At 38.9% G+C, this 23,417-nt stretch overlaps 2 protein-coding genes across 3 annotated transcripts in view; both read right to left on the reverse strand.

Moving 5' to 3' along the window:
- Nucleotides 1-1,909: 1,909 nt before the first annotated feature.
- LOC128618698 (proline-rich protein 15-like protein) lies at nt 1,910-2,194 on the reverse strand. Its single transcript, XM_053642773.1, has one exon. The coding sequence runs from the start codon at nt 2,192-2,194 to the stop codon at nt 1,910-1,912; it is 285 nt and encodes a 94-aa protein (XP_053498748.1).
- Nucleotides 2,195-3,094: 900 nt separating this feature from the next.
- Nucleotides 3,095-23,417, reverse strand: part of chn2 (chimerin 2) — a 45,130-nt gene continuing 24,807 nt past the window's right edge. The window contains exons 6-13 of one of the 2 annotated variants that reach the window (XM_053627862.1): nt 21,616-21,886; nt 9,120-9,206; nt 7,742-7,826; nt 5,924-6,097; nt 5,562-5,639; nt 5,285-5,422; nt 4,877-4,982; nt 3,095-4,275 (exon numbers count right to left, since the gene is read on the reverse strand). In XM_053627862.1, the coding sequence (XP_053483837.1) occupies nt 4,104-4,275; nt 4,877-4,982; nt 5,285-5,422; nt 5,562-5,639; nt 5,924-6,097; nt 7,742-7,826; nt 9,120-9,206; nt 21,616-21,886 (1,111 nt within the window). In that variant the 3' untranslated portion in view covers nt 3,095-4,103. Of the gene's footprint in view, nt 4,276-4,876; nt 4,983-5,284; nt 5,423-5,561; nt 5,640-5,923; nt 6,098-7,741; nt 7,827-9,119; nt 9,207-9,257; nt 9,514-21,615; nt 21,887-23,417 lie in introns of those variants that run through there. The other variant, XM_053627870.1, reaches the window with a different exon arrangement.

Here is a 23,417-nt window from a genome sequence, read left to right on the forward strand (position 1 = left end):
TTGGGGCACGATGGTAAATGTGTCTAAAAACCTTTGCCGCATCCAAGCCGATAGCTCTTGAGGCAACTTGCAGCAGGACAATGTTTTGGAGCATCATTGAATGATGTCTGATTAAAAAAAACAAAAAAAAAAAACATTCACACTGCAGCTTTATGTAGAGTACAATTTTAATAGGGATGACAATCAAGCATGGTTTTCATTCTCTACATACAAAACTGTGACAGGATTTCAAGTTCATTGTATTTCCATATTGGGCTGCATGAAAAACAGCACCTATTACCAGGTAATATTCATACTAGGAATGTAATGAAAAATTGGTGTAACAGTAGAAAGCTACAGTTGTACTGAGAACATGATGCTGTATGATAATGAACATTACAAAAATGGCTCTTAAAACTGTTTAATTTTTTTTTGTTGTTGTTGTTTTTTTGCATGATGTAACCTAGGCAAAGCAAAAATCAGAGGAAATGATATTCAGTATATTTTGATGAATAACTTAAGTTTAAGAGCATGTCTGTTTTAAAGAAATATCATTGTAGTCTCCCAGGCCAAATAATTTAACACTTGCCTTGCCACTGTATGCTTTTAATGTCCACCTCAGTGAAAATGGGAAGGAAACAGTGAGTACTGATTACAGTGATAAACAAGATGTTGGTAAGACATCAGTATTTTTTTTTTTTTTTTAATCAGTATTAACTAGCCTACAGCACACCTCTGTTTACACTATTAAACAGAACATTCCATCCATATATGAAGGTTACACACCCTACCATTATGCATAGTCCCTTATTATTATGCACAATAACTTGTCCTTACAGTAGTATTTCTTGTACACAACATTCCTTTCAATAATATGTGGACTGGTGACCTTGACCTATTAACATGAATGACACTGATCATTATAATCTTTAAAAAATTATAATAAAATAAAATCCATTAGTGCAAAAATGATCCTACTCAGAACAGCCATGACAGCAGGGATTCCCCCTGCAAGCATCTTATGTGATACTATAAAAAACATCAACATTTAGATACATTTACATTCATATATTACCATATATGTAAATATTCTTCATACAAACAGTTACAAAAGCACTGAAACCTTCAAATTTTAGATAATAAATAAGTGGCCCTTCATATCAATAGTTACCAAATAAACAAAAGAACAACAGTCAGGCATTACATTAACATTCATCACATCAACAAGAGACATCAGAATGGAAGACACTCCATGAGTAGGTTAATTCCACAGGGAATTTACCTACTAGCAAACCACACACACACACACGCACACACACACGCACACACACACGCACACACACACACACACACACACACTTAAAATGGGTTCTTAAAAAAAAAGGGTTGTCCTATAGGGGTTATACTTGGAACCCCTTTCTGAAAGTATGCTAAGTGTGCTAGCATGTACAGAACAGAAAGAGTACTGTACCTGTACCTTTCACTGTCACTGATGTTGTAGTACATGTAGTGCACCTTTAAAGCTTTAGACCTACTTTAAAATGTAATTACGCTCCAATCAAACACCTTAAATCTTGCATATCCACATATAGGTAAAATGAAAAGGTACCACCCCTAGTAACAAGGAAACGTATTGGGATTTGTAGATATGAATACATATTCACTTGTTCTCAGAGCTGGTGGCATTTAGCCACTAAACAGGCTAACGCGTAATTAACCCTAATGACCCCCATTAACAAAATATGCTTCCAATTGTTTTGCATTGTGTGAGTTGTGGCTCTTAGCTTCAGCCACTGGAAGCAACATTAACAACACTGCCCGACCTTCTCCGTTTCAGTGGCTTTTATTACGCTCTAGTATATTTTTTGTTGTTGTTTTGAGAGGTCCTCTGAGAACAGTGTCTGTGGTGAATGTTAGGGTTTTAACATGGCTACTTGGCCACGGCTGTGTTGCTGTCGTAAAAGTTCTTGTTGGCAGGTAAAGTAGCTCGAGTATTGCGTTTTTCCTTGAAGCGTCCGGAGCGCGAGACGGAAATGTTGCGTCTGAACGTGCCATTGCTTAAGGCAGGCTCCAGTTGTGAGGCATCAAAGCCATCGCTCAGGAAGCCTGAGTTTTTGCCGTCCGAGCCTTGCTCATGCTGAACCGCAGCGTCTGTAAGGATGCTGCTCAGCACCCTGCCGGTGAAGGCCTTCCACCAGGGAATCCTCTCTGCCATCTGAGTGTTCCCTTCACCTTATAACACCAAATAGTGATTAGACATCCTGTAATACATCCTTATTAACAAACAGCTTATCAACAAATAATAAGAGACTCACAATATTTCAGGAACTGCATAGAAAAAAAGTAAAATTCTACAGGTTATGTAGTTGGTTCTATGTAAATCTCTATATCAGAGGGTTTCTCTGTCACAAAAAAAGGTTCCAATTAGAACTTCTTTATAAAACTAGACCTGTTAACTGCCTAAAGACATTGTATAATAGCGTATATTTATAATATTAATAATAATAATAATAAGAAGAAGAAGAAGAAGAAGAAAGTAGGACAAAAGAGTGTATATTTGAAAAACATTCTACTCACCAAAGCCACAAAATTCAGGTAAATATTTGCAGTAATGTCAGAATTTGCCACAGCACCTATAAGGTTCCTGTTTCTTTGCCTCCAGAACCTAAAACCAAATAAATCCTTCTTTCGTCAACACAACACTTTGTGTCCTGTTGCACCCTATACCAGACTCTTTATAGCGACGAGAGAACGATGTTAGACAAGCAAAGGATCCACAGGTAATAAGTTTACTTTAAGCCAGCACACCTTTGTGATATAAGACTAGGACTTCCCACGGTCACTGCCACTATCATTGGTCTGTTGACTCTGGCAACACGTCCCACCAACAAAACTGGTTTCACCTTCTCGGTCTCACATTCTCAGAATTAGCAGCGTCTCCTGCTTGTGTAACCTGCTGATAAAAAGCAGGTGCCTCTACACACCCATTTTATTTGGAACAGGGTGAAAGTCAGCATCAGCAATAATGAACGAAATATTTCTGATGCTAGTTGTACCAGATGTAGAAAAGTATTCGCTCCTTTCCTTTAGAGAGAACACGCTTCAAATGGGTCAATCAGATTTATGTAATTTAATAAATTTGTTAAATTACAATCATAATTACATCCTGCACAGAAAATATTTTTTTTTTCATAAAACACATTTTTAGAAAGTTCTCATATCAAATGAGCAAATTCATCATACAGAGACAAAAACATCAGAATGGGATGATTCAGTCTTTCTTAAATGGCCTGATTATGAGGTATGGCACCATCCACTGCTTTCACCCGTGTGCACTGGCTCACATGTCTACATCACAGTTTGAGATGGTCAAAATGCTCCTCACCAGTACCAGAATTTACAGTAATAAACCATGATTATATACAAGCACAACAGAACCTCACTGAATGGCATCAATACCCTTTGCTTAAGAAAAGGAAAATGAATGGAGATGACATTTAAAATGATCAACACCAAATTCAGCAAAAATACAGATCAAAATATTTACAATCTTTGTAAAAGGAAAAAAGTGCCTCATATTGGGTCTTGTCATTCGAAAACACATTACAAATGTGTACATATACACACCACGAAGAATGAGCAACTTTTTTTTTTTAACCCATAGTGAAACGTTAAACTGTCATCAGTGCAACATACTAACCATGGAACCATCAGTCATGTATCACGGTATCAAGGGGTCATGTACATTATTTGGCAGCTGGGGAAACAGTATCCTTTGCCATTATACTGCACCATACATACAACTTATATATACAAAAACAATTGATATTTTATCATTGTTATTATTAATCTCATGATTTGCTCTGCATCAGATCATATTAAATAAGAATTTGCATACATATTTTTAAGAGCATTCATACTGGATCATGACAGCAATCAAGTCTCAAGATCAGGCTTACAGTTGTGCCCATTTTTGCTGATCTTATAATCTACTATTGGTGAATATGTTACATTAAATGTACATTTTAAGCCAATCAGGTTTCTACCAAGACAAGGTCTTTAAATTTAAAGAATGTCTACCACTGACTTCCTCATAGTAGAGTTCATCTTTAGAGTTCATGGCTTTAAAAGAGGATATCTTCATGCTCAATCAACAGCTGAACAATCATTTTCTGGTGCCTCATGTCGTTGAGAGTGGCTAGTGTGTTCTGGTCTGGCGGTTGCATCAAAGTTGGACCAAAGACGATTCCCAGATTCTCTGCACTCATCAGATTGTCTTTTTCATACACAGTGACCCTAATGAAATACAAAGGATTAAGATCTGTCATAATGTGAATTCTCTCATAGTAAAAACACATTTTCAAAGAGGGAACATTGGGCGTGTATTAGTTAGAGCACGATGCATTTAAAGTGGCCAGTGATTCAAGACGATACAGTTTAGAGAGGTTTCTGTGTCACAGTGTGCTGCAATACGATGCAGTAATTATAATTCAATATTTGAGCTCAATGGTAAAATGTTAGCTTTGAGAGCAGGAGGCCACACCCGATTCCCCTGAAAAGACAGGCACAGAGGCGACACCCCCTTTACTGAGAGCCAAACAGAAATGCGCATTGCTAAAATAAAGTCATCAACTGGTTATCCGTAGTAATAAAAATAATTCAAGATGCACAGTGGATAGTATTTGTGTATAGCAAATCTTGAGCACCAATGAGAAGCGGTGTATAAAGAATTTCAGCCAAATATTAATATTACCCGGGTTCACAGCATACAATAATAAAAGAAGTTTTTTTATTACCATTACATCAGACCAAACAGTGTATGCACTACGTGAGATGAGCTAAACGAGACCCAAAGCCACTGAGGAACCTACAGGCTAAGCAATGAGATGGTTCTCACCTCTTTAGATGGGTCATCAGGTAGCGAAGAGTCTCATAGTGAGCAGGAGGAAGCTGAAGCAGGCCATCATGGATTGCTTCTAGCCTGGTGTCAGGGTCATTCATTTCTGTAGAAAAGGATATCATGTAAACTTGTGCACTTAAATCACTACAATTATTTTCTTGCTTCTTAACTGAATTTAATTCTATTTGACTAAAACTCTGCCTTTGTAGAACCTGATGTTATTCTGCTCTACAGAAACTGCATTATGTTTCTGCCCACTACTGAACCATTGAAGTTTAGTATTAGGCAGAAATCAATTTAACTGTTTATTCAAATGATGGCTGTGTTGTCTTAAAATAGTTTACACAGTACAGGCAAAAGAGTCAATTGCTGTTGTTTTTGTGATGTTGTCTTAAGAGCTCTTACTGGCTGCTTGTATGAATTTGGAATAGACATCGTATGTGATGACAGGGATAGGCAGATCCCTCAGATAGAGTTTCAAAGCTCCTGTGATGGTGTTGATGTCGGGATATGCATTTGCACTGATATCTGCTTTCTCACCGTCTGTGGAGGAAAATCATGAATACCTGTGTGTTTCACTGAAACAGCTTTGCTAAAACAGACCACAGTGTATTGCTGCTATCCAATTTAGATACCAATGCAAATATTAAGTCCAGGCTTTTATGACTTTTTGCCCACCCACCTCTGTCAAAAGCCAGCCTCACATCATCTATATGATCTGTGAAACCGGACACTCTGTAGAGTCCTTCTGACTTCAGTCCTTAACAAGGGAAAAAAAATCCTTACAGGAAATCCAACTTAATTTGGATTTAATGCAAGGTTTAATTGTTATACTGGTAGGAAAACCACACTGCCACATGGTTCTATTAAATTACAATTTACAAGACTGCAAAGCAATGTAATATACTTCTCATTACCATATATTTAGCATGGTAGTACAGTATATCCAAGTGAAAAGGAAACAAAAGTATGACTCAATATCTTAGCATCTTGCAGGGTAAAGTTCTAACGTGTTCCTTGAATGAAAGACATGGACGTCAGTACCTCTTTGCTCTATTTCTCTGATGCACATGTCCAGGACCATAGGCCGTGGTGTATTGTGAGCTTTAACCAGTGTGGTGAGATCACAGCTAAAAACCTTCTTGATGCGCCTCAGGTCTGGCTGGCAGTCGCTGGGCACCAGTTTTGAGCATTGCTTATGCACGTTCAGTCCACAATCTGCAAAGGGTCAGAGGTCAAATGGCCATGAGAATGTCACCACAGTGTGTGCAGACAAGCAGTCTCCAGTGAATGACAATGGGGGATTGAACACATGGTGTGTGCGTGCGTGTGTGTGTGCTTTTTTGTTTGTTGAGGACAACAGTTCGAGTAACTACGATATGTAACCTTACTGGTGGTAATCATGCCTGTGTGAATGGTGTCCAAATACGTGTACCAGCATGACACTGTGAATGACGTACATTTCTAAACATCACTATTATGATGCGCACGCATGTAAAATGACTGGGTGTGATCCTGTGTGAAACTGTACCTGTTAATGGGTGTGCTGACTGTGTGTCCTGTGCAAACTACTGTACTAGAACATTAGCTTGATTCATGCATGCGTGTCTGTTTTTCTGTCTTCCTTATCAGCCCATCCATCATGAACACTGTCTTTAGGACATGAAGAACAGGAGAGGAGAGGAATACAGAAGCGTTCTCTCTTCTCCAATTTTATGCTGAGTTCAATACAGTTCTATGCCTCAAAAGCCCTGCCTGCAGCTCAATCACCAACAAGAGCAGCTCTTGTGTGAAAATAAAAGTCCAAGTTATGGCTAAAACCTCTGAAAAACCACTCACTGAATCAAAAGCTGTATAAAAGTCTTGTGACTAGACAAATTTGGGGCCAGACTGTGTTATGGTCAAATAACTCAACCACTACAATTCTAAGAGCATAAGAATAAGATTTTGCAGCATTATTTCGGCACTTAGTAACTGATACATGAGCTGTACAGGAAGAATCAAAAGAGACAAAGTGTGAGCTTGTGAGATCAAACTAAACCATCAAATAGAATTGTTCATAATAGTCAGTAATATGTGTACTATATGTATTATAATGTAAATTACATATCTGTGCAGCTACATTATGGAGTTGGAAAAGCTTTGTAAAGATTGAGGGGGGGGCAGATGGGATTTGTTTAGAGCATTTATGTCTGGGGAGTTGCATGATTTTATATCTTGGCATTATAGCTGTCAGTTGTTACTTTGTGGGGACATTTGTCTGGTCCCCCGGTTTGTAAAAATGCTTTTTAGAAAAATTGCAGCTTTAATTGAAAAAGTAAAGATACTTCAGGTGACTCAGGTTAATTTCAGGGTTATATTTAGGTGTAGCATAGCATTAATTGTCAATGGAATGTGTGTGGATTGCAAATTGCGACAGTTCTCATTGTGTATCGATACAGTGTTGTTTCTGTCTTTGTACGATACATGGGTGTGTTGCTCCCATGCCTGTCTTCGACGCACAGTGTACGTGCCACTATAAATAGTTCCAAGGAAACTGTAGGAAGAACTGGTCTAAACCAGGTGTCATTTAGGAATGTGATACAGCCACATTGCAATGGCATGGCTACAGTGTTGATTTTGCATGTGACATGTCTACTGTCTCTGCTCAGGGCTGAATCAGTGGACACTGACTCAGTACAGGCAAGCTGCCATAATTAACAACAAGACTTCATTATTCAGACCATAGTGTTCTATTTCTTTGGACACAATTTGATATGAATGATCTGTACGGTACTTAACAGATATAAGTGTTCTGGCTTTAAAAAGGTGGAGCTTTTTATTTGAATTGTACTGTACGGTATGTGAATGGCTGTTTGTTACCTGAGCAGCGTACACCCTGGGCAATGAGACCCCACATGAAGTTGGCACAGTATTCACACCAGTGTGGACCTCTGAAGGTGTGTACCTATGCAGCAGAAGGCAGAGATGTGGGCACACAAATTCACAGTATAGGACTAGAAAAGTATATAAAGAAGACCTAACAATGACAAGAAACAAAAAGGTCAAAGATGCTGATACCCCTGTAACCTAAAACAAGCTGGCACCTGACCCACTATACCAGGGTGTTTCGTTCAACCCCTTTGAATGGTTAAGACAAGATGTAACTATTTGCTTAAATAAATGTGTATAACCATTCATTCTTCTTCAATAAGTGCTTTATCCTGGTGGACGAGGCAGGAATACACCCTGGGTGGGACGCCAGTCCACTTCAATGCACCATACATACAAACACTTATTCAGACTCTGGGGACAATTTAACATAGACAATCCACCTACTGGCATAACTTTTGGAAGCGGTAGGAAACCGGAAAACATGATGCAAACCATGTGGACATGGGGAGAACATGCAAAGCTCCCTGATGCACCACCGTGCTGCCTATAACATTCAGATTTGCTCAAATTTATGGACATTTGATGAAAATTAAAGCAACTACTTCTTCATGTTCCATCTGCACAAAAACACTAAAAATGGGGTGCAGTGTTTTTTTTGTTGTTTTTTTTTACAGGTGACTTTTTCTAGGACCTGAAACACTATTCTTATAATCTGTTTCCAATTGTGAAGGAAGTCATATCTTTTTTGCGATTACCCACAAGTAAAGACACAAGACACACCAAGCCAAAAACAAGTCCTACTAATATGCTGTGAATTAAGCATTATTACAGCAAAAAATATCATACATCTAGTGCCTTTATGATGACTATACTTAATAATTATGCTTCTCGTCACTATTGTAGAATGAAACATTGTGGAATGTATGCATTATAAAAGGAAGTGTCAAGAACAGCATATGATAACCCATGCCTGCCCTTCTCATTTGCTAGTAGACAACATGAAATGAGTAAGTTTACAAATGGTAGGTGCTGCTAAATGACATGGCTTAAAATTACACCAATATGACATTGCAGCAGAATATACCCTCTTCCTCCTCTCCGGTTTCCTCTTAATAATATTCAGTTATCTCATACACAAAATGGTGAGTGGACTACAGATCCACCAAAGCACAAGAGTTATTGAGCTGAGAAATCAATTCCTACTCATAAATACTGCTGCTACTTGGTTCATCAATTAGGTGTAGTACAGGATGTGATAATTCACTGACCATAGTCATAAAGTATACCTAAAACATTTGCAGTAGCTGCAGTATAAAGCAGTACAGCATTAATATTACAGCTACAACTGTATCTGCTTAGGGCTTACCTTAAAATTATGGACCTTCTCGTAGTTGCACTGCTTCTCGGACCCGTCCTTCAGAGCACTGCGTCTGCCAAGTGGTGAGTTGGAGATCTGTGAACAAGCCAAGAGCTTTATTGGCTTCCAGAGCAGTGTGTCTTTAACCCCTAGCCTCAGTCCAAGAGCTAGAACCAGTAGCTCCTGGTGCTTCTGCTCCTGTCTCCTAGCTCTAAGAGGAGTCAGGTCACTCCCCGTTGGCTCCCACTGAGCCTGCATCTCCTCTGGGGGAGAAGATGTGGAGGTGGACAACGTGGTAGTGAGGAGTATGGAGGATATGCCTGCTTTGGCTCTGAGGGCAAAGTGAGCTGGATGAACTCCATGATAAGGATTGAGACAGAAAGAGGGAGGAGGTCTGCCTGGGGGGCCGGAGTGTGCCTAACACAATAGGAGTCTTTCAGCCCTGCCAAAGAAGGGCAAAGGCAAAGGGGAGAGAGTAGAGTAGGAAGGATAGAGAGGAGGAGGAAAGGGGGAGGCTTAGTATGGCTCAGTAGCTCTCAACTGCAGGATCAATTGAATCCAGACTGTGTGTGCTAGTAGAGGCGAATGTCTGTTCAAATACTGTGCTTCTAAACATGCGTTTCCCCTCTGGTTCCTTCGTACACCAGCCATTCCTCATGTCTCTCAGAGCACAGAAATCAAAGAGCCACGCTTTAGTCCAACATCCAGGCCAATTTCTAGTAAGATGATCTCGGTGTCAGAAAGTCATAGTGCTGAGCAATTCTATTTCTTTCCCTCTCCGACAATCCACTCTTGCTTATCATTCTCTACCCATACATGCCCAGCCAATCCAGACGATCTGCTCAGGACTGGACCAGATAACAGATGTAATCGAATTACACCTCTCCTCACAATGTAATCTGCTAGTTTTTTTAAAAATCCTAGCCCAGCTCTGAGCCTAGATGAGACTGACTGGTGCACTATACTACTTCAGAGAACCATTTTCGCCAGCAGCAGTATGTAAGCCTCCTACGCAGTGTCCCACATAACCACAAAGAAGACAGCAGTCTCTATTCACTGTCATTCACTAGCAAAATAAACTATTTGTGGAAATAGACACAGAAACTAAAGGTCATGCTTCTCAGCGCGGTACTAAAAGTCGCACTTCTCACAAACATAAAGCATTTACCATAGGAAAATGGTTCGTTTTTGAATTTATATTAAATAAGCCATCATAATCTTATTGCTCACTCACGGGCTCGTAAGAAAGCAGACAGTATGAGCAGATATGCATTTTAGGGTGTGTGTTGCTGTGGTTTCTAATGTACCCTTTTATACACACAGTACACGAGAACCAATATCACCACAACGATAGGAATAAGATTTAAGGGATAATATTCCTACAGTCTGTGGTATGAGCTGTGTAAACAGCGAGGGGGGGAAAAAAAACACATTTTTATCATTGCAAAGCTGCAGATCAGACTAATTAAAAATGTGATTACACACCTGCTGGTTTAAATATTAACAATACTCTGTGGCAAACATAAAAATGTGCTCAGACAATAGAACGCAGAACGTTTCATTTTCAGGTGAAGCTTTAAAAACCAATGAACACTTCAACTGGAAACGGTGCCAGTTGACAGCACAGTGATTCTTAACAAAGATAAACAGAAATGCTGAAAATATTTAAAGGGGGCATTTTCCTATACAGGTGTAAACAAATAGCTTAAGATAGGCACATTTCTAGCATAGCACTGTTCGGTGACAAAGCTGGTTGTACAGTTTACTGCTGCTGACCTTTTTGGTCTGGCCTAACAGAGCTGCAGGCAGGGGGGTGCATAACAGGTGGCACCACCTACAGGGAACACAGCAAAGCATTGAAGCAGCGTAACCAGGCTGCAGCAAACAGAGAAAAGCGCACCTCATATGCAGGAACTGTGTGACACAATCCAAGCATAGTTTAGTTATATGTGTGGTGGCCTGGGAAAACCTTTCACATGGTGATTTTTGACATTTTCTACTACATATACTGTAGTTTATACAGTTTCCCTTTTGCATGTATCTTAAGTAGAAGTAAAGATCTATCTTTTTAATATCTGATTTGTTTTTGGATTAGCATTCAACAAGTCGAGGATGCATCCACCACCAACAAGTCTAGTCTTTTTTGTTACTAACTTGTATGCTGGAGATACCCATAAATTATATTTCAAACATGAAGGAAGCTATTGAAGAAAAACTATTTCAGATGTTTGACCTTGCTTAAACCTGTTTAGATTAATTACATAATCTAATCAGCTCATCTACTGGTTACACTAATCATTTCATATAAATCTACAAACATTCAACTACTAACAAGTATCTCGGACAGATAGATGGACAACCAAAAAACACTAAGGGGCGAAGACATAAAAACAACGACTTCTCTAGTTTCAGCAGTGGTGTGTGTGATAATTCAAAGATAATTTGACAGCTGGTATTTTTGCTGTTCATACACGGGATCTGTTAGGCTTATGTCCTCAAAGCATGATATTTAGTATGTAAAAACAAAACAAAACACACATTTACTTAGCAATTAAATCATAGTAATTAAAACATCTTCAGTCAAACTGACCATTGTTACAGCTACATTTATTAAACTGGCTCCTTGTTTACCTAACATGATCTCTGCAGGCAGAAAGCACAGGCAAAAGTTATAACGAAAATAAAATTATTTCTATATGATTTTGGTGAAATATATTCATGGGTTTATGGTTAAGTAGAAATGTCAAAGTATATTGTGGATAGAAAAAACTTTCTATCAAAAGTTTTTTGGTTGTTTGTCCGTGTCACGAGATCCACGTAATGAAGGTTAGGATGGAAGCAAGTGCAGATAAGAGCTTTTAATAAAGAGAGGCAGGCAGACAAATCCAAATCATGAGACAATGGCGTGGTCAAAAAACAGGCAATGGGTCAGGCGATCTGCAAACAGGCATAAACTGGGCAAGGCAAGAATCGAGTATGAGAAACAAGAAACAAGATCAATGAACATGAAACAAAACGAGGAACAGGGTACAAATGCTTGGTACGGTGATAACACACAATACTTCGCAAAGTCATTGTGTTCAAACAGTCTCTTTATATAGTGGTTGTGAGTGCTGTGAATTTGATGCAGATGTGCATGATTAGAATGACTGTGAGTATTCTGGGAATTGCAGTCCATGGCGGCCATGTTTGTAGGCCGCAGTGCAGGATGGGAAATGTAGTCACTGGTTTGCTGTGATATGACAGTCCGAATTTTACTGCAGCAGCATCTGAGCAGTTTTTCCAGACTATCACACATATCCAAAATATCACAATAAAGTAAAAAAAAAAAGAACAAGAAAAGAAGATAAATAATGGGAATTTGTATGTGTGGTGTATACATACAGTACTGTATGTGCAGCTAACCTAGATTCACACCGAGTGTGATGTGCCATACTGTAGGTGTGTAGAATAAGCAGCCTTCAGTGCTTGCATTCTGTACATGGTGGTAATATTAATAATGCCTAGGCATACAGCAGTGTCACTCAAATATGCAGGGGACAAGAGAAGCTGGGCCATCTGTAATTACAGCACAAGTCACTTATAACATGATACGAGACAGTATGGCAGGGAACAAACATCATGTTTGCTTTTACACTGACTCCATACATTGGTGTAATGAATATGGGTCACCTTGAATGTGGGTCATCTTTTTCCTGTTGCACATGGTGGCTACCTTCAGGAGATAGTACTGGATTGGTTTAAGTCTTATCTTAGTCACAGGACTTTCGCAGAATATTGGAAACTTCTTTTTGGTTGCTACTCTTGGATCTGGTGTACCAAAGGATCAATACAACGTTCAGTACTCTTCTCATTATATATGCTTCCAATATTCAGAATTACAATACAATACATTTCATTCCACTGCAATGCTGATGATGACTTGTGCTTGCTAAAGTCTCTTAATGGGTATCTGGAAAATATGGAAAAACTGAACTAATCAGATGTTAATCGCTTTAGCTAACCCAAATACAAACGGGACCATTATTACAGTATGATTAAGCTCATGTCAGGAACCTGGGGGTAATTTTTTTGACACTAAATTTATTAACAATTGATTTATTATCAAATCAAATGCTAGCAGTTTCTAGCAACTTAAAGCAAACTTGAACCATTTATTTCTTGTCATGACCTGGAGAAAGTTATTTGCGCTTTTATTCATCTCATTTAGACTACTGTAATGTCTTAAGTATAAGTGTTAATAAGTCCTCTTTAGCATGGTCACAATTCGAAGAAATGGGATCACATCACCCTGTTAAATCCTCCACAACAGGATCCAGTTTAATATTCTTTTATTTGTATTCAAAGCCCTTTCACTTCCTCCCTGCATCGCTGATATATTCTGATATATTCTGTCCTGACTGACAGATTTTCTCTCCTTTTGACTGGTCCATGGTCCTGATGAAAACTCAAGGGTGACCACACCTTTGCAGTAGCTGCACTGCTTCCATTAAAAACTCACAAAATAAAAATATGTTAGCTTTTTGTAGTGATTATAGTGGATTTCCATGTCTGCTATGTATAATATGTTTTTTTTTCTTTTTTCTTTCATTTATCTTCAGCAGCTGCTTTATCCTGGTCATGGTCGCAGTGGATCTGGGGCACCAGGGCACATTGCATACACATATTCACACTCCTAGGAGTAATTTTGACTAGCCAAAACATCTTATTAAGCTGCCATGTTTATATTGGGCAATGGAAGGAAACCAGAGAACCTGGAATGAAAACATGTGAACCCCCGATCTCAGGATCGAAAATGGAACCCTGGATCTATGAGGCGGCAGTGCTACTGAATTCCCCACCCGTTTTCTTTTTATGCTTGTTGTCATTCTGAGTGTAGCACTTTAGTTTAAATGGTCTGCACTTATATAGCACTTTTATCCAAAGCACTTTACACCATGTCTCATTTACCCATTCACACACACACACACACACACACACACACACACACACACCAATGGTAGCAGTACTGCCATGCAAGGCGGTAACTTGCCATCGTGAGCAACTTGGGGATCACTGTCTTGCCCAAGGACACTTCGGCATGTGGAGTCATATGGTTCAATCCTGAGCTCGATCATATGGGCCGAGAATCGAACCGCCAACCGTACGATTAGTGGACAACCTGCTCTACCACCTGAGCCACACCCACCCACCCACCCACAGTTTAAATCTCTCAGTATCCACGTTATCCTGGTCAGGGTTGTGGTGGACCGGAGCCTATCCAGGAAACACTGGGAGTGACGCAGCAGTACACCTTGGATGGGAATATCATTCCATCACAAGGCACCATGCACACATAATCACACATTCATTCACACCTATGGGTAATTTACATTAGCCACTCCCCCTACAGGCATGCTTTTGGAATGTGGGAGGAAACTGGAGAGCCCAGAGGAAACCCACACAGACAGTAAATTGAGCTCAGGATTGAAACCTGGAGCTGTGAGTCAGCACTGTGCCACCCAGGTATAAATCTGCTTTACAACAAGAAAAAACTTGCTTATTTTTAAATAGAAGAATATTTGTTCAGTGAGATGACTAAAAAGTGTTTGAGAGATGCGTTCACTGTAAATTGGCCTTAAAGCAGAAAAACAACAAGACTTGCACTTTCTGTCCTTGGGCACATGTCTCTTAATGAACGCTGAGAGAACTGTTTGAGGGACAAAGGGGACAAAGGGGGAAAATCTCTTTTCAGAGATTACTCCATTCTCAATATACAGGGACAAATCACAGCAGCTGAGTACATGAAGAAAACCAGGGCATTATTGAATAGAATGAAAATACACAAGTGTTTCTATGTTGGGCCACAGAGATACAGAAAACCAACAGAGAACTAACAATATAGTAACAGTGTAGCTTAGAAATCCAGTATGCCTTTATCATCTCTAAAGTCACTGCGTGAAAGTCAGAAAATATGCAATCAATGCCTCTTTATATGTAAGGATCTGTACAAATAGTAAAATGCTCAAAGATACCATACACATATTATACAAGCTATCACTGTAAATAATATCATACAGTGTCAACAAGTAAATGTGTTCTTTATAACATACTAAATATCATGCTTTGAGGACATAAGCCTAGCAGATCCTGTGTATGAACAGTATACACTGGGGGGAAATAAGTATTGAATGTGTCAACATTTTTTCCAGTAAATATATTTCCAATGAGGTTATTCACATGAAATTTTCACCAGACTTTGGTATTAACTCAAGAAACATAAAGAATTCACAACAACAAGTCCATAAATAAAGTTATGTGTAATAAAGTGGAATGACACAGGAAAAAAAGTATACTGACTGAAAATTTCATGTGAATAGCCTCAGTGGAAATATATTTACTGAAAAAACTGTTGAAGCATCCAATACTTATTTCCCCCCACTGTATACTGTTCATACACGGATCTGCTAGGCTTATGTCCTAGCAGACTAGACCCACTGTATAGGCTTAAGATTGCTTTAACCGGTAACTCATGTACTATGTTAAATAAAGGAATAAACATTTTCATATTTTCAGACCGAGATCTCATGGATCTGTCATTTAAAGATTATGTACAATTTAAACAGACATACACAATTTTCAAAACAAGAAAGCACCAGCAGGACTCATTTAAACTGTCTGCAGGCTGTGGGGAAATCATACACTGCAGCAAGAGCCCAGGTTTTGTGAAATCCCTCATCCATCAATTCAAGTAATTAATCAACCACTCAGAAATGCAGAGGGCATAAATTAACCTCATCTTGTTCGAAATTTGGCAGACACATTACATGAGCAATTACAGGGCCAGAATATGGACAAGCATGTGAAGTTACCTGAAAGTAGAACAGGTGGCTGGACAGGTAGAGCAAGTCAATGAGTCAAGAAAATTAGCATGGATTCACCTCAGTGGGTTAAAAGTTGTACTTCCTTTTTGTGTGCAGGATTTCCGTTTGAGTGCTTATGTGCCTTAGTCAGTGCTGGCTATTATGATCAAGACAGTAAAAATTGTATGTGGTACTACAAAACCAGCAACACTGCTAGTTAGATAGTTTAGTTTAATCAACATACATAGCTGATGTTGGCTAGCAAGCTAGCTAATGGTTAGAACAGAGTTTATACTGTACATAAAACATTATTACTATCTAAGTTATTTCATCTGTCATTTATGTTTCATTTAAATAACTAGTTAATGTTTCTAGCAGTGTGTCTTGCCTATAGTCAAGCATGGTGGTGGGAGTGTCATGGTCTGGGGCTGCATGAGTGCTGCCGGCACTGGGGAGATACAGTTCATTGAGGGAACCATGAATGCGAACATGTACTGTGACATACTGAAGCAGAGAATGATCCCAACATGTATTCCAGCATGATAACAACCCCAAACACACCTCCAAGACGACCACTGCCTTGCTAAAGAAGCTGAGGGTGAGGATGATGGACTGGCCAAGCATGTCTCCAGACCTAAACCCTATTGAGCATCTGTGGGGGATCCTCAAACGGAAGGTTGAGGAGCACAAGTTCTCTATCATCTACCAGCTCCATGATGTCGTCATGGAGGAGTGGAAGAGGACTCCAGTGGCAACCTGTGAAGCTGTGGTGAACTCCATGCCCAAGAGGGTTAAGGCAGTGCTGGAAAATAATGGTGGCCACACAAAATATTGACACTTTGGTCCCAATTTGGACATTTTCACTTAGGGGTGTACTCACTTTTGTTGCCAGCGGTTTAGACATTAATGGCTGTGTGTTGAGTTATTTTGAAGGGACAGCAAATTTACACTGTTACACAAGCTGTACACTCACTACTTTACATTGTAGCAAAGTGTCATTTCTTCAGTGTTGTCACATAAAAAGATATAATCAAATATTTACAGAAATGTAAGGGGTGTACTCACTTTTGTGAGATACTGTATATATATATATATATATATATATATATATATATATATATATATATATATATATATATATATATATAGTCCTCTGTACTAATATTGGCACCCTTGGTAAATATGAGCAAAGAAGGCTGTGAAAAATTGTCTTTATTGTTTTGATCTCTTATTTTAAAAAAATTCCACAAAAATACTCTGCTCTCATGGATATCAAACAATTGCAAACAAAACACAGGTTTATACAAAAATATCTTTGTTAAATACAGGTGTACAACAGTTATTGGCACCCATTTAGTCATTTTTTAGTCACTTTGTGCTATCTCCCTTTGCCAAGATAACAGCTCTACAGCTCTGAGTCTTTTCCTATAATACCTAATGAGATTGGAAAATACATGGCAAGGGATAATAATTGTTGCACACCTATATTTAACAAAGATATATTTTTTGGATAAAGCTGTGTTGTGTTTGCAGTTGTTTGATATCATGAGAGCAGAGTATTTTTGTGATTTTTTTTAACAAAAGATCAAAAGGTTAAACAATAAAGACAATTTTTCACAGCCTTCTTTGCTCATATTTATCAAGGGTGCCAATATTAGTGGAGGGCACTGTATAGAATACCACTACATTAGCTACTCTCACTGATACTGTGTTGTATACTACGTATGCTGTAGTTATGTAACTACATGTTCTGAAGTTAGAACCATAGCACTTGCATTTGGATTGAATTTCTTTTCTTCAGGCCTCTTTACTCAAAGAATCCAGGGCAGAGGAGAAATGTTTTATTCATCAGGCTTAAGGAAATGCTCTAGAACTGTGTGAGGAGATTAAAGTGTTGGGTAAACAGCAAACTCACAGATTATTCACGGCCTTGCTGCAATTCAGAAGGGAGGAATTTCATTTGAATTTCTCATTTCTCATAGCCAGAGGATGCGATGAAGCTGTATTGTACTACTGCAAACAAGATCCAATTTAGCTGCAACAGCATCAACAAGAAAACCACTTTTATAGGAATACCTGTACATCTGCACATTTATGGACTCATCCAATCAGCCAAATATGTGGCAGAGGTGCAGTGTATAAAATCATGCAGATACTTGTCAAGAGCTTGTAATGTACTCATCAAATAATGGGAAAATGTGATCTCAGTGACTTTAATGTTTGCTGGTGCCAGACAGGTTGGTTTGAGTATTTCAGAATCTGCTGATCTCAGGGGATTTCCTCACACAATAGTCTCTAGAGTTTACTCAAAATGGAGCAAAAATCACCATGCTGATTTATGGCATTTGGAAGATGCCCTTAACCAGAGCTACTTACATTTATCTCATTTATATATCTGAGCAGCTGAGGGTTAAGGGCCTTGCTCAGGGTACCAACAGTGGCAGCTTGGTGGTGCTGGGGTTTGAACTCATGACATGACTTACAATCAGTAGTCTTAACCATGGCAATGTCAACAATAGCTGAAACTCTTGATCTGTGTCTTCATAATTGTATCAACTGCACTGCTTCAACATGATTGGCTGTTGGATAACTGCACGAATGAGCAGGTGTACATGTGTTCCTATTAAAGTGGCCGGTGCGTGTACCTGTGAGAACAAATACTTGTAGTTGACCCTTCAGAAGCTGAAGTACAAGTTCATTTTTGTCCTACTTCTCAAACAAGATGTGGGCTTGTGTTGTTTATGCCAGTTTTGTTTTCTGGTGATGTGCTCCTCCAGGGAGAAATTGTACTTTATTCTGAAGTAGCCAGTCATGCACAGGAAGCAGGTGAAAGCCTGTGTCACTGCAGTACTCTCAGCAGAGCTTTTCAAATCCAGCCTGGTTTGTTCGTTTCCTCTCACTCTCTTTCAATAAAACATCACAGTGAAAATAAGTAACAAATCATGCAATATTCAAATATAAGCAACAAAATAGCATACAACCCACAATGTCCTGAATTCCATCCACAGCTCTAATAAAAAGTGTAACAACGTCTCTCTAAGCATTGACTGCAATGACTCCATCTATCAGTTTATAGTGGGGTTTATCATATATGTGTCTCCAGAAGCTGCAGACTACAGCTCCTATGATTTTCAGGCTGCAATCCCATCACATGACCGCCAATTAAGATCCTTTCTCTGCTCAAAGTCACCTGATTACTAATGACTTTGTCTGAAATCACATATTACCCTACTACATAGTAGGCGAAAAGCAGTATGCCAGAGGGGTAGTATGTCCGAATTCTCAGTAGCCGAGGAATACCCGGATGCAGTACTGCTTCTGGTGAGATTTTGCAGTGTGCAACTGATGGACACTACGCGAGTCAAAATATCCCATAATGCAACAGGGCTGGTGCAGACACGCTCAGAAAAAGAAAAAAAAATCGCCAAAAGACAACATGTAGGCTCTTTTTAAGTATTAAACCTTGGTTAAACAGGACTTGTTTCACAATAGCTGAATAAATTGTTAAGTTGTTGAAGGTTTAAAGAAGAAAACAGTTGTCACAGAGTTTGAAACCTTTTTTGTAATCTCTATCATACATTAGCCAGTTAAGCTAATGGTAACGAATTTACCTCAGCCTGTTAACCCCGCCCACATTACATTACTAATTCAGTTATCTTTCCTGATTTTTGCCGTTAATGTGGTTGCTTTAATCTGGTGGTCCCTTTAAGATTTTTGTGCTTATGATGACGTCGAAGGTCACATGACAATGCCAATATGGCAGATGTAGTATGTCCGGAATTGTATTCACACATATGTGTATACACATCCATACTGATTAGTACGTACTGTTTCAATGGCCGTGCAGTACAGATTGTCATAGTACGTGATTTCGGACACAGCCACTCACTTGTTTGCAATCACATTTGCATCTTCAAATAATCCGGTGTTACTTTGTAAAGTGTCACTTCAGACCACTCCAAGCCGTAATTCTCTGCCTTGTTTGATTAATGTTTTGACCATAGCCCGATTACTGAACCTCTCTGTTTGTCTTTACGTTGCTTTAAATAAAACCAGAAAACCTGCACTTGAATCTGCACTTCTAACTGGCACCAATAAATTACAGATATTATTAAACACCTTTATACTTTATAACGAGCCTAACATTTGAATAGTTGGATTGAGTTCATAAAATATATCTATATTTAGGAAGACTGCAGAATTAATTTTGCAATTAGCGATTACAATTTTTCATATTATAAAACTTTTTTTAGAATGTTTTTTTCTTAATCTATTTGCTGTGCAATGGATTTGATTTGGAACCGAGTATGATCGTGTTAAGGTCTCATCTACAAACACAGCACACTAAGTTGTCAGGTTGATTTTTTTTTTCTTGCCCCCTAGTGGCCACTAGAAGAATACAGCCACCAAACCAATAAACAACACAGTGCCTCATTAGCAAACTGAACTTAGCGTTAGCTGAAACAGCTTTTTTTATGTCATTTTGGAATACATTTTTACAGGCAATCACATATGACACACATTAACTCCAGAATCCATACAAGCACGCAAGCTCCACTTTTTTTTTGATATACATAGCAAAAAAAGCTCATTTTGGGTCTCATCTGACCATAGCATGATGCCAGTGTAGGTCCAATAATGCCTGGTGAAGTTCAGGTGCTGTAATCTGGGATTTCTCATGTGTGCAACATCATATTCTGTCAAAGCCAGCAACAGAGAATGAGACCAATTTGAAAAGTATATATATGTTTGCATATAATGTATTTTAAATATTCTTTAGGAGCATTAACACAATTATTTAAAAAATTCTTATAAGAATGATTTTTGTTAAAGGAAAGTAGTTTTGTAGTGTTTATTGTATACAATAATTTCTGTGATAGCAATTCTGGAACTGAATATACATAAACAAGTGCCACTAAAGTAAAAGCTTTCACTAACATATCATATGTAATGTATCTGATTAAATATTCATATGGAAAACTGAGCAAGACTGACAGTTCAGAGATTGTTCACACTCATCTGTCAACGGATCAGTCTGAGAGACTGGAGTTTGAGAGATGATAGAGACAGTGGCGCATTTGCCACCATTATCTTCCATCAGAGCTACTCAGAAGGAACAAGAATATCCGGCCTTCAGGGACACTCCATCACACTCTTTAGTGTAATTATTCAACCACCTTTCAACAAAAAGCTTTGTTCTCCTGCTTTTGTGTATATCTCTTACTAAATAGTTTTAGATCTTCAAACAAAATACAACATAAAACAAAGGCAACCTGAGTAAACACACAATACAGTTTTTATTAATTATTCTTTTAGTGAAGCAAAAAAAAAAAAGCTTTCCAACCCCTATCACCTATGTGAGAAACTAACTGCCCCTTAAACTTAAAATCTGGTTGTGCCACCTTTAGCAGCAATAACTGCATCCAAACACTTCCGATAACCGGAGATCAGTTTTCCACTTACTTGTAGGACAAGGACTTACTCCTATGCTTTGGATCATTGTCTTGCTACATAATCCAGTTGCGCTTGAGTTTCAACTTATGGACTGAAGATCGGACATTCTCCTTTAGGATTTTCTGGTAGAGAGCAGAATTCATGTTTCCCTCAATTATTGCAAGTTGCCCAGACCCCGACTGTACATACAGTGACAGGAAGCTTCTCACCTTGTCATCCTGTTGGAAGGTGACTTTCTTGGGCTCAGATCGAGCTCGGCTCAGGCGCTGGCTCATCTTGTCTCTCAATAATGCCGTATAGCCCAGATGCTGGTAGATGGGGTTGGTGGTCATCTTAGCAATGTACTCAGCTGCTTTGGTCTCGATGTAGAGAGTTATGAGGCCGTCTGTAACCAGGTCATGCACAGACTCAAACCGCTTTTCTCCCACAAAGTGTTTGCCATCATAGAAGAGCCTGTAGTTTAGAGTCTGGCCTCCAAACCTGAGAGACAGAGAGGAAGAAAAGGGGTGGATGAATTTGCGAAGATGAAAAATAAATGCAGTTATTATGTACAGTACTTTAGTTTTTCTGTACTGATACAAGAACAAAAAACCCTCAGTTGAAAATGCCTATAAAGTCTAAGTGCAATTGTTGGTGCGGTAATCACTGTCACACAATCACAGTCACACAAAAGACACATTTTGTAGAGTGTGTTCATGAAGTGCAACAAACCAGAACTACTTTGTGCTGTATCGCCCTCTTATGCTTTGGATCATTGTCTTGATGAATAATCCAGCTGCGCTTGAGTGTCAAAGTTACGGACTGAAGATCGGACATTCTCCTTTAGGATTTTCTGGTAGAGAGCAGAATTCATGTTTCTCTCAATTATTTATATTATTTATAAGTTGCCCAGACCCTGAAGCAGCAAAGCATCCCCACACCATCACACTTCCACCACCATGCTTGACTGTAGGTATGTTCTTTTTGTGGAATTTGGTGTTTGGTTTACACCTGATGAAACGGGATGTAATGGGACCCCTGTCTTCCAAACAGTTCCACTTTCGACTCATCAATCCACAGAACATTCTCCTAAAAGGTTTGAGGATCATCAAGGTGTGTTTTGGCAAAATTCAGACAAGCCTTAATGTTCTTCTGGGTTAGCGGTGGTTTTCACCTCACTACTCTTCCATGGATGCCATTTTTGCACAGTGTCTTTCTGATAGTGGAGTCATGAACAGTGACCTTTATTGATGCAAGAGAGCCCTGTAGGTCCTTTGATGTTCTCCTTAGCTCTTTTGTGACTTCCTGGATGAGTCCTTGCTGTGCTCTTGGGGGACTTTTGGATGGTCGGCCACTTCTGTTAAGGTTCACTACTCTACAGAGGTTTCCCATTTGGAGATAATGGCTCTCACTGTGGTTCTTTCGAGTCCCAGAGTCTTTGAAATAGCTTTGTAACCCTATCCAGACAAATGTATTGTAATCAACTTCTTCCTCATCATTTCTGGAATTTCTTTCAATTCTGGCATATTGTGTTACTGGGTACCACTTTTAACCAACTATATGCTGGTGAAAAAGTTCTATTTAAGTGTTGATTTGATTGAACAGGGTTTGCAGTAATCAGGCCTGGTTCTGTCTAGTCCAACTGAACCCCATTATCAATGCAGTTTCATAGATTTGGGGAATTAGTAACTATGGGGGCAAATACATTTTCACACAGGCCCAGTTGGTATTGGATAACTTTTTTGATTCAATAGAAAACATTATCATTTAAAAACTGTACTTTATGATTACACAGGTTGCCTTTGTTTTATCTTAGATTTTGTCTTAATTTCTGAAACAATTTAGTTGGAGATATACACAAAAACAGAAGAAATCAGTAAATACTTTTTCACAGCACTGTATACTGAATATCAGCATGGCTGTGATTCAACTGTAGGAATGGGGTATACAGCTAAAATAACTCAAGAAATCCTTGCATGGCCAAGCCAATCTCCAGTGAACATTTTATGGAGGATTTTATAATTGTAATTTC

Source organism: Ictalurus furcatus, chromosome 1 (genome assembly GCF_023375685.1).
Source record: "Ictalurus furcatus strain D&B chromosome 1, Billie_1.0, whole genome shotgun sequence".
Lineage (NCBI taxonomy): Eukaryota > Metazoa > Chordata > Actinopteri > Siluriformes > Ictaluridae > Ictalurus > Ictalurus furcatus.

Excerpts from the sequence above, each read along its gene's own strand:
- LOC128618698 (XM_053642773.1), bottom strand. The coding sequence starts at position 2,194 with ATGGCAGAGAGGATTCCCTGGTGGAAGGCCTTCACCGGCAGGGTGCTG.